Source organism: Lupinus angustifolius, chromosome LG19 (assembly GCF_001865875.1).
Source record: "Lupinus angustifolius cultivar Tanjil chromosome LG19, LupAngTanjil_v1.0, whole genome shotgun sequence".
In the NCBI taxonomy this organism is placed as follows: Eukaryota; Viridiplantae; Streptophyta; class Magnoliopsida; order Fabales; family Fabaceae; genus Lupinus; species Lupinus angustifolius.
The window spans coordinates 9,257,260-9,268,382 of record NC_032027.1 but is presented as its reverse complement, the minus strand read 5'-3'; the positions used below and the strand labels follow the sequence as shown (position 1 = coordinate 9,268,382).

Sequence of the window (11,123 nt, the reverse complement as noted above, 5' to 3'; positions counted from 1 at the left end):
CGATGATTAATAGTTCCGCCCTTTCTTGTTGGATATGTATATTAAGTACTTATGATCTTTTATATCTATGAAGATGTATATTTAGGAAATGTTGTATCATTTCAGTTACCGTTAGGTAACCGGTTTTGATTTCCGCGTTATTTGGTACTTAAAGTGATGTCCCGGAAAAGAAAGGTTTTTAAAAGGAAATAATTCTATATCACCAATTCAAAAAAAAATTACCCACTTTTCCGCGTTACACATTTCCTCTGAATTTCTACACAATAAAATTCTGAAAACAACCTAAGAAGTGAGAAAATTGAAATGGGAAGAAAGGAAGAAGGTAAAATGTGTAAAATGGTGGAGAATGGTGTTCCTTGTATAAGGAACCAAATGGTGCGCCCATGGCCCATGTAGGTGTGCCCAATGCCCTACATGGTGCTGCTTGGGGTGGTGACCCATGTGCCAAGTCTGTTGGTTCACCAGCTTGCCACCTTAGCTGGCTAGCATATTATGGGCTAGGCTCCATGCAAAGTGACACCTCATTCTTGGCTTGTCATTGCTTGTGTCGTGCATGAGGTCATGTACTTGATCTTCAAGTCACGACTTGCCTACTTGCTTGGTGCATGGGGGGGGGGGGTTCTTCATGGTGAAGTTTTATTAGTTGGCTAGGTGTTGATCTCACATCTTTCCATGCCTGGCTGCCCACCTTTCTTCAAGAAAAGGTAACCTACCTTTCATCAACCCGAAGCAACCTTTTTCCATTGTTCTTGAATTAAGCTTGGTTGGTTACTTGGCATGCCTAACATGGATTTCTTCATGGCAAGGTAAGCTTTTAAGTTATGCAAGTTGTTTGGCAAGCTTAGCTTGGTTTCTTCAAGGCAAGTTAAACTATCTTTCTTCAAGTCAAAGCAATCTTTTTGGCAACAAACTAAGCACATAACATGCCATGCTTAGCTTATTTGTTTTGAGCAATTCTTTTTGTGCTTTTGGCTTGAGATTTGACTTGAATTCTTGACTATTTTTAAATTAATTATTTTTAATTCATTTTCCTACAAAATTCAGAGACAACATGGACAAGAGGTGATAAAAATTATATTCTTTAAACATACAAAATTTATCTAAAAACTGTGTTATAAGTTGGGTTTTAAGCATGAATAATCAAGATAAGTGCCATAAAAAGTGATAGAAAATTAGTACATTTTGGCACTTATCAACTCCCCCAACTTACAAATTTTTTTCCCTAACAAAGATAAAATAACTATTAATTTGGCTTTAGAAAAATTCAGCTTCTACAAGATCAAAACAACGCATGATTCTTTTAAGTTCCATGAGATGTATTTATGATTATGTGATTTTGACTCATAATACTTCAAACTAAGAATGAACACATCTTTTAAAAATTTCATTTAGCACTTCACTTATAAAAAATGTTATGAATAAAAAAGATGCCTTTTCACACGTGGTATAAGAATGAAACCAATTGGGGTAAGTGTTTCACTCAAAATAACTCAATTGGTTTGCACTAGTTTAATTTTATTTTTCATCTAGACACTCACTTTTATTGTACATTTTTTTCAAGGATCACTAAGGTCTTCCTTAGGTTGTAACGAGACTTGCCTAACAAAGAAAATTGGTTTTTCAAGATATTCAAAAAATACTTCGAAAGTTAAAAGAGAGGAAAAAAAAGTATTTTTCTTTTAAATTCATGTATCTTTTCAACTTTTTCACCTTTCTTCTTTTTCTTACTTTCCTCATTCTTTTTCTTGACATTTTTGCATAACTTTTCTTGATTTTTCTCAATCTCTTTTTACTCTTTTTTGTTTTAGAGTTTTTCTTTACTTTCTTTTTTATTTGTAAAAGAGATTGAAATTTTTTCTTTTGAACTTATTGTTACACAACCAACCACTCCTCCGAACTAAATTTTTCATCATCCTTCTTTTTGAAAAATACTCTCTTTTTACTTAAGAAAAATATAGGAGATTTCATTTTGTTTTTCCATATTGGGCTCAATGGTTGTGTTTGAAAAAATAAATATTTCTGTTTAAGGATCAATTTGAGTTATCAGAGGATGTTCATATTTTAGGTTGGTCAGTTTTGATCAAGTGGCTCATTCTATTTGAAAGAACTTGTTTTTGATCATTTCCTGTCAATTTTGTTCCATCAAGTAAAGAAAGATTCAAACAAAATAAATTATGCAAAGCCAATAAGTTTCACACACTAAGCTCACATAATTATGTATTTGACTTACATTCCCTCACATGATTAGTTTATGTACAACTCTTTGATTTTCAAACATTTTCACAAGTTCATGATAAATGATTTTCCAAAAGTTTGCATTTTGTCAATGTTATGACATTATGAATTGTTCAACAAAAAATTCAGATTTTCATCTCATGTTGCTCAACAAAACTTGTTAATTCACAAAGTTAGTGATGTTGTTTTTGAAACAAATTGTTTAAGTCAAGGTTGTGTTATTTAATAATAAGCAATTAAACACACACTAATAAAAATTTAAACAAGTAAATACACACTAAAAATCTAAAAAGCACACCAAAATAAATATCTTTCAAAATGTTATACACACTCCGCTCAACTTAAGTATCTGACTTGTCCTCAAGTCAATTTGAAAATATTTTAAGGAAGTTTGTATAACATTTTGAAAAATGAATATAAAAATTAAAAACTAACTAACCCAATATTTTTAGGAGAACTAAGAATTTCATTCTCCTTTGATTTTCCATATTTTATTTTCCTGTAAATCATTAGAACTTGCAATTTCTCTGTCCTTGAAATTAGTCTAACAATTCACATGAATTTATTATTCTCTAAAATATGATGGTCATGAATAAAATATGATTGACAGAAATTCCAATCAAACATCATGCATTTTTCATGAAAATGATGTTTAGAAAAAAATAACTTTTTTAAACATGTTTCAAATCCAAATGATAAATGGAAGTTCAAACAAAATTTTATGGACATGCAAACAACATCATATCAAACCAAAACGTAATTACAAGAATCTGTTCAGAATTTCATGAATTCATTTGGTTAAATAGTAAATCAAACAACAACTTAGTAAACCAAATAATAAGGAGTTTTCAAGTGTGGAAAAATTAATTTTTTGCGCAATTTTAACAAGCATGCTCTTGGTTTAAAAAAAGTTATTTCACAAAAAAACATTAACTAAAGCATGTTTATGGAGATGTTGGTAAAAATATCACAAAATAAAATATGTTCATAAAAAGTGCATGGTGAATACTTAACCTTTAAGGATTAAAGTAGCTTTCTTTTTTGACGTTTTAGTTTTCTTCTTTTCTTTGAAAAGTTCAGCCACTAATCCTTGTTGATTTCAATCCATTTTATGTTGTTCTTTTGAAACGCTTGATGAGGGGTACCTCCAATCACCTAAAAATTTTATAACACCAATAAAAGTTTATTAACAAGTGGTTTTTCACTCCACTAGTTCAACTTATTCATTCTTTCTGTCGTTTAATTTTTTTAAATGTACAAACTGAAATATAAAATGAGAATATACAAAACATAAAATAAATTTATGCAAAAGTGAAAGAAAACTGCATTTATAATTACTATTGATAAAAAATGTATGAACTTCTATTATCTAGGAATTTCCCGACAATGGCGGCAATTTGATGAAATGATTTAAAAGGTTTTCTTCCCAACAAAGAGTCCACTTTTAAGGTGTCAATTTGTTGAAAGAGTGCATGTGTGTTTGTAAGAGTAGTTGATTCATTTTAACTCCATTTTCAGGTTGAGTTAATCATACTATCTCTTATGAAAGATTGATATCAATAAAGAGTGGAGTTAGAGTAAGGATAAATAAAAGAATAAAATAATAAATAAAGTGTTAGTGAGTTAGTATGTTAGATATTAACAATATGTATACATCACTCTTGAATTAAACTATTCCTCTTACATAGTTGCAACCCATCAATTGGATTATACTTATGTAATAAGATTTCTATTTCTACAAAAAAAAAAGTAACTCTTTACCATATTTACTCTTAAATCTCTTTCAATATTCAATTGTAGTATAGTATAGGGTATTGTCAAACCATAGAGTATTTCCTAATAAAAATTTAATCATACTTTGTATCTTTTATCAATAGTAAAAAGTAACAAATAAAGTTGTGTTTATGATTTTATGAAGTGATAAACATGAAAAAGTAAAGAAACTAAATATTTACAAATTCAAGAGGAGAATATGATTAGAATGATAGAATAATTTCTTCAACAATACCAACATAAGAATTTATGCAAGTTATGTATTATATCTTGGTTAAACCACACACCAGGTTCTTAACTACCCCGTCTCGGCCAGGAAAAGATAATTTCAAACCTTGTATAATACACTAATCAATCGTTCACTGCCACTCGTCAGAGTAGGTTGTCACCATACTTCAGGCTCATTAACATTGATTAGCCTTGAATACAAGTTGCTTAAAATAGACGCTATTATGGCATGTGAACTAAGGTGTATGTTCTACTTTTTAGTTATGTTGTGAACACTTTAAGAAGAAGCATTTTGGATCTTTAAATCAAGTTTTAGGTGATCAAGCTAAAATTGCATTAAGAACTTCTTAAAGAATCAAAATAGCCAAAGTAATAACTTGTATAAATGAAAAAGAAGATACAAAAGAGTAAAAAGTTACACCATATCCAAATTTTGGTGCATTGGCCATCCATCCAAAGAGTGGATGCTTTCGGTTCCAAATAATGTTACAAAATCATGTTTTTGCACTTCATTTGCCAACTCCATTTCTATGATTTTTTATGGAATAAAACACCAAAAGCAACCTAAGAAGAGAGAAAACCGAAATGTGAAGAAAAGAAGAGTGTACAATGTGCAAAATGGTGGAGAATAATACTCCTTTAACAGGGAACCAAATGGTGAGCCCAACGCCCTACTTGGTGCAGCTTGGGGTGATGGCCCATGTGCCAAGGCTGTTTGGTCAGCATCTTGCCACCCTAACTGGCCAACCTATTGTGGGCTAGGCTCCATGAAAAGTGACACCTCCTACTTGGCTTGTCATTGCTTGTGTCATGCATGAGGTCATATGCTTGGTCTTCAAGTCCAGCCTAGGCTAGTTGCTTGGTGGCTTGGGGGATCTCTTCATGGTGGATTTTTGATGGCTAGCTAGATGTTATGCTCACACCTTTCCATGCCTAGCTGCCCACTTTTCTTCAACGAAAAGTAACCTACCTTTCTTCAAACCAAAGCAACCTTTTTTCCATGGTTCTTGAATTAAGCTTGGTTGGTTATTTGGCATGCCTAGCATGGATTTATTCAAGGCAAGGTAAGTTTTTATGTTTTGCAAGTTGTTTGGAAAGCTTAGCTTGTTTCTTCAAGGCAAGTTAAACTACCTTTCTTCCAGTCGAAACAATCTTTTTGACAACAAGCTGTGATAAACATGAAAAAGTAAAGAAACTAAATATTTACAAATTCAAGAGGAGAATATGATTAGAATGATAGAATAATTTCTTCAACAATACCAACATAAGAATTTATGCAAGTTATGTATTATATCTTGGTTAAACCACACACCAGGTTCTTAACTACCCCGTCTCGGCCAGGAAAAGATAATTTCAAACCTTGTATAATACACTAATCAATCGTTCACTGCCACTCGTCAGAGTAGGTTGTCACCATACTTCAGGCTCATTAACATTGATTAGCCTTGAATACAAGTTGCTTAAAATAGACGCTATTATGGCATGTGAACTAAGGTGTATGTTCTACTTTTTAGTTATGTTGTGAACACTTTAAGAAGAAGCATTTTGGATCTTTAAATCAAGTTTTAGGTGATCAAGCTAAAATTGCATTAAGAACTTCTTAAAGAATCAAAATAGCCAAAGTAATAACTTGTATAAATGAAAAAGAAGATACAAAAGAGTAAAAAGTTACACCATATCCAAATTTTGGTGCATTGGCCATCCATCCAAAGAGTGGATGCTTTCGGTTCCAAATAATGTTACAAAATCATGTTTTTGCACTTCATTTGCCAACTCCATTTCTATGATTTTTTATGGAATAAAACACCAAAAGCAACCTAAGAAGAGAGAAAACCGAAATGTGAAGAAAAGAAGAGTGTACAATGTGCAAAATGGTGGAGAATAATACTCCTTTAACAGGGAACCAAATGGTGAGCCCAACGCCCTACTTGGTGCAGCTTGGGGTGATGGCCCATGTGCCAAGGCTGTTTGGTCAGCATCTTGCCACCCTAACTGGCCAACCTATTGTGGGCTAGGCTCCATGAAAAGTGACACCTCCTACTTGGCTTGTCATTGCTTGTGTCATGCATGAGGTCATATGCTTGGTCTTCAAGTCCAGCCTAGGCTAGTTGCTTGGTGGCTTGGGGGATCTCTTCATGGTGGATTTTTGATGGCTAGCTAGATGTTATGCTCACACCTTTCCATGCCTAGCTGCCCACTTTTCTTCAACGAAAAGTAACCTACCTTTCTTCAAACCAAAGCAACCTTTTTTCCATGGTTCTTGAATTAAGCTTGGTTGGTTATTTGGCATGCCTAGCATGGATTTATTCAAGGCAAGGTAAGTTTTTATGTTTTGCAAGTTGTTTGGAAAGCTTAGCTTGTTTCTTCAAGGCAAGTTAAACTACCTTTCTTCCAGTCGAAACAATCTTTTTGACAACAAGCTAAGTACATAGCATGTCATGCTTAGCTTGTTTGTTTTGAGCAATTCTTTTTGTGCTTTAGGCTTGAGATTTGGCTTGAATTATAAGCAATCTTTGAATTAATTCTATTAATTCAATTTCCTAACAAATTCAGAGACAACTTGGACAAAAGGTGATAAAAGTTATATTATTTAAACACACAAAATTAGCTACAAAATGTGTTACAAGTTGGGTTTTAAGCATGATTAATCAAGATAAGTGCCATAAAAAATGATAGAAAAGTAGTACATTTTGACACTTATCAATGACTTACAACTATATATATTATAGTAAAATATATTGTTACATGATATACATAGGTTATTATAATCACTTCATCAAAAATAGAAAGTTGTATAAAAAGGTATAAATACACTATCAACCACAAACACCACTTTTTATAAGGATTATAGCTTAATGTAAGGATTCTTCACTATAAGTATATTTGATCATCTAAGGTATATAACTCCAAATATTATGGTATAATATGTTGTTATATATATATATATATATATATATAGAGAGATAATGTTATAAAAATGGTATAAATACGTTGTTGGTTTGCTTACAACAAAACAGAAGAAAGAAAAAGGAGTAGCAGAGAATGAAAGAAAACGTGTTGCATAGAAGAAATTGAACAACAAGATTAGTTATGAAGATGAAGAAGATGATGAATATAGAATAGAGAATGTGAGAGGTGAATGAACTATAAGGAATCTTATTGCATTAAGCAATTCAACAATTACAACCATACTTTCCTTTTATAGCACCAACTAACTAACTAAACTTTCTAAAAATAGAAAGTTCCTACTAACTACATTAACTAACTAAAATGAATTACAAAATCACAACAAGCTTTTACAACACTCCTACTTAATTCAGTTTAATCATTCAATCTTACAACACCAATCTTCAACCTTAACTTCTCAAACCTCTCCTTCTTCAATGGTTTGGTAAAAATGTCTGCAAGTTGTTCTTCGCTTCGGCAGAACACCATTCTTAGCTTTCCCTTACTTACTTGATCTCTTAGGAAGTGAAATCGTGTCTCAATGTGTTTACTACGACCATGTGCCACTGGATTCTTAGCAAGATGTATGGCTGATTTGTTGTCAACCATTAAAACCGTGCCATTACCTTCTTCCTTTAGCTTTAGTTCCAGCAACAGTGTGTCTAACTAGAGGCTTTGACAAGGAGCCATACATGCTGCTATATACTCAGCTTCACACGAGGAGAGGGCAACCACATCTTGTTTCTTTGAGCACCATGAGATTGGTGAATTCTCAAGCATAAACAGATACCCTGTTGTGCTTTTCCTGTCAAGCTTGTCTCCACACCAATCCGCATCACTAAAGCCAATTACATCATAGCTTGGATTGCTGAAGTGATTTGGTAGCAGCAGACCAAAATCTATAGTGCCTTTGATGTATCTAAACAGTCTTTTGGCTGCTAGGAGGTGCTCTCTGGTTGGTGCCTCCATGAACCTGCTAATTAAGCCAACAACATACACAATAGCAGGCCTTGTGTTGCAGATATACCTTAGGCACCCAACCATTTGTCTATACATGGTTTTGTCAACAGATGAGTCATCTTGATGTACTAGTTTTCCTGCTTCAACAAGTGTTGACACAAATTTGCAATGAAACATGTTGAATCTCTTCAAAACATCAGCAATGTACTTTTTCTGATGTATGATTATGCCTTCCTTGATTCTAGTGAATTCTATCCCTAGGAAGTAGGATAGGTTTCCTAGATCACTCATATCAAACTCACTCTTCATAGCTTGCTTGAAGGAGTTGATCTCACTCACATCACTGCCTGTTACTAGGAGATCATCAACATATAGGCAAACAATTACCATTTGATTCAACTCTACCCCTATCAAGTAGACACCATATTCTGCTATGCATTTGATGAACCCAAGCCTTAATAGGAAGCTATCAATCCTCTTATTCCAGGCTCTTGGTGCTTGCTTAAGACCATACAGGGCCTTATGCAATTTGTACACCAATTCTTCACTTCCTGCTACTTCAAAACCAGGGGGTTGAGAAACATACACTTCTTCTTCTAATGGCCCATTCAGAAATGCTGATTTTACATCCATCTGTTGTATGCACCACCCTTTATAGCTTGCTAGTGACACCATCAACCTTATGGTTTCCATTCTTGCAACAGGAGCAAAAACCTCATCATAGTCTAGGCCTTGTCTTTGAAGGAATCCCTTTGCAACAAGTCTAGCCTTGTACTTGGTCACCTCTCCCTTTGGATTTATTTTTACCTTATAAACCCACCTTACACCAATGGCCTTCTTTCCTCTTGGTAATTGAGTAAGCTCCCAAGTTCTGTTTTTCTCAATGGAAGTGAGTTCCTCTTGCATAGCCTCAAGCCAATGATTCTGCCTGAAAGCTTCTTCTGTGTTTACTGGTTCCATTTCAGCCAACAGTGCCATGTGAACTAACTCTCCTTCAGTAGTGATTTCTGAGTCTGGAAAGACCTCATAGTTACTTAATCTTGATGGTGGTTGTCTAGCTCTATGTGGTCTTGTCTGATTTTGAGTTTCTTCAACAACAACTGGTTGATCATTGTGTATTTGTTCCATATCTGCTTTGCCTTCATCAAGTTGTGCTATTGTATGCCTTGTTGGATTATTGCTTGTTTCATTCCAATTCCAACTCTGAGTCTCATCAACTTTTACATCTCTGCTCATGATTATTCTATGGTTTAAAGGATCATAGATTATGTATGCACCTGTAGTGTGATAGCCAATTAGCACAAGTTTCTTGCTTCTATCATCAAGCTTCTTTCTCTGAGCTTCAGGTACATGAGTGTAGCAGATTGAACCAAATATTCTGAAGTGATCCACCCTAGGCTTCAAACCTGACCAGGCTTCTTCAGGTGTGGTGTCCTTAAGCCTCTTTGTAGGGCATCTGTTCATGATGTACACTGTTGTAGAGACAGCTTCTCCCCAGAATTGTTTTGGCATAGACTTTGTTCTAAGCATGCTTATAGTCATGTTAAGGATGGTTCTGTTCTTTCTTTCTGCAGTACCATTATGTTGAGGGGTATATGGAGCAATTACTTCATGAATCAATCCTTCCTTGGCACAGAAATCCTTCATCTCATTTGACAAGTATTCTCCTCCTCCATCATATCTCAGAGTCATCAATTTCTGTCCACTTTGTCTTTCCACTTGAGCTTTAAAATTCACAAAGACTGAGAATACATCACCCTTTCTTTTGATCAGATAAACCCAAGTCTTCCTTGTAAAATCATCAGTGAAGGTCACGAAATACCTGTTGTTTCCCAGTGAGTGTTCTTCAAAGGGACCACAAACATCTGAGTAGATCAACTCAAGTGACTTTGTTGATTTGGTTGGTATGTGAGACACAAAACTGCTCCTGCTTTGGTTGCTTGACAGACAATCATCACACAGTGTGCTTGGACTACTAATTGATGGTAATCCAGTGACAATTCCTTTCCTGCCCAGAAGCTCAAGGCTCTTGAAATTCAGATGGCCATACCTCTAATGCCAAGTCCAATTATCTTGAATTGTCTTAGATAATAGGCACTTGTGATTGTTGACTTGAATCCCAATCTTGAAAGTTCTGTGTTTGGACAGTGGAACCCTCAAGATGAGATTCTTGTCACAATCATATACATTGAACATCTTGTCTGCCATGGTCATTTCATATCCTTTTTCAAGTAGTTTCCCAAGGCTAAGAAATGTTGCTCTTCATCTTGGGCAAATATAGGACATTTTTTATGCTTGCACTCTTCCCATCCTTTCTTCTGATGGAGATATCTCCAACTCCCTCAGCATTGATGGAGCTATGATCATCAAACTTCACTCTGCTCTTGGCATTTTCATCAAGTCTTTCAAACCACTCCTTGTTGCCTGGCATGTGATTTGAGCACCCTGTGTCAAGATACAAGCAATCATCCTTGACTTCTTGTTCTGATGTGACCATCAGTAGGACCTGTTCCTCCTCAGATTCCTCCTCTTGAGCCAACCTGGCTTCAATTTCTGGACCACTACCATGAGCAACCTTGAACTTGCACTCAGATGCAAAGTGACCAAAATTCTTGCAATTAAAGCATTGAATTTTCTTCTTATCAAACTTCTTCTTATTTCTCTTTGACATATGGTCTTGTCCACTACTTCTGTTTCCAGAGAATGAGTTTGAGTCCTGCCTTGTTCCTTCATAGCTCCTTCCTTTTTCAGGTTTCCATTTGTTCTTAAATCTCTAAGTGAAATTTCGTTGACTGAATGGCTTTCTGCTTGTTTGAGCTTGGAGAGCTTGATCAGAGTTTCGCTTTGTGCTTCTTTCTTTGATCCTTTGTTCATGTGCCTCTAAAGTGCTTTGCAATTCTTCAATCTTGAACACCTCAAGATCCTTAGACTCCTCTATGGCAACAACCACATGATCAAATTTGGAGTTTAAGGTCCTCAAC

General features: G+C 34.6%; 1 protein-coding gene across 1 annotated transcript in view; it reads right to left on the bottom strand.

Moving 5' to 3' along the window:
- Positions 10,388-11,123, bottom strand: part of LOC109333972 — a 1,170-nt gene continuing 434 nt past the window's right edge. Inside the window, exons 2-3 of the mRNA XM_019569548.1 lie at positions 10,936-11,076; positions 10,388-10,884 (exon numbers count right to left, since the gene is read on the bottom strand). Coding sequence (XP_019425093.1) covers positions 10,388-10,884; positions 10,936-11,076 — 638 coding nt within the window. The remainder of the gene's footprint in view (positions 10,885-10,935; positions 11,077-11,123) is intronic.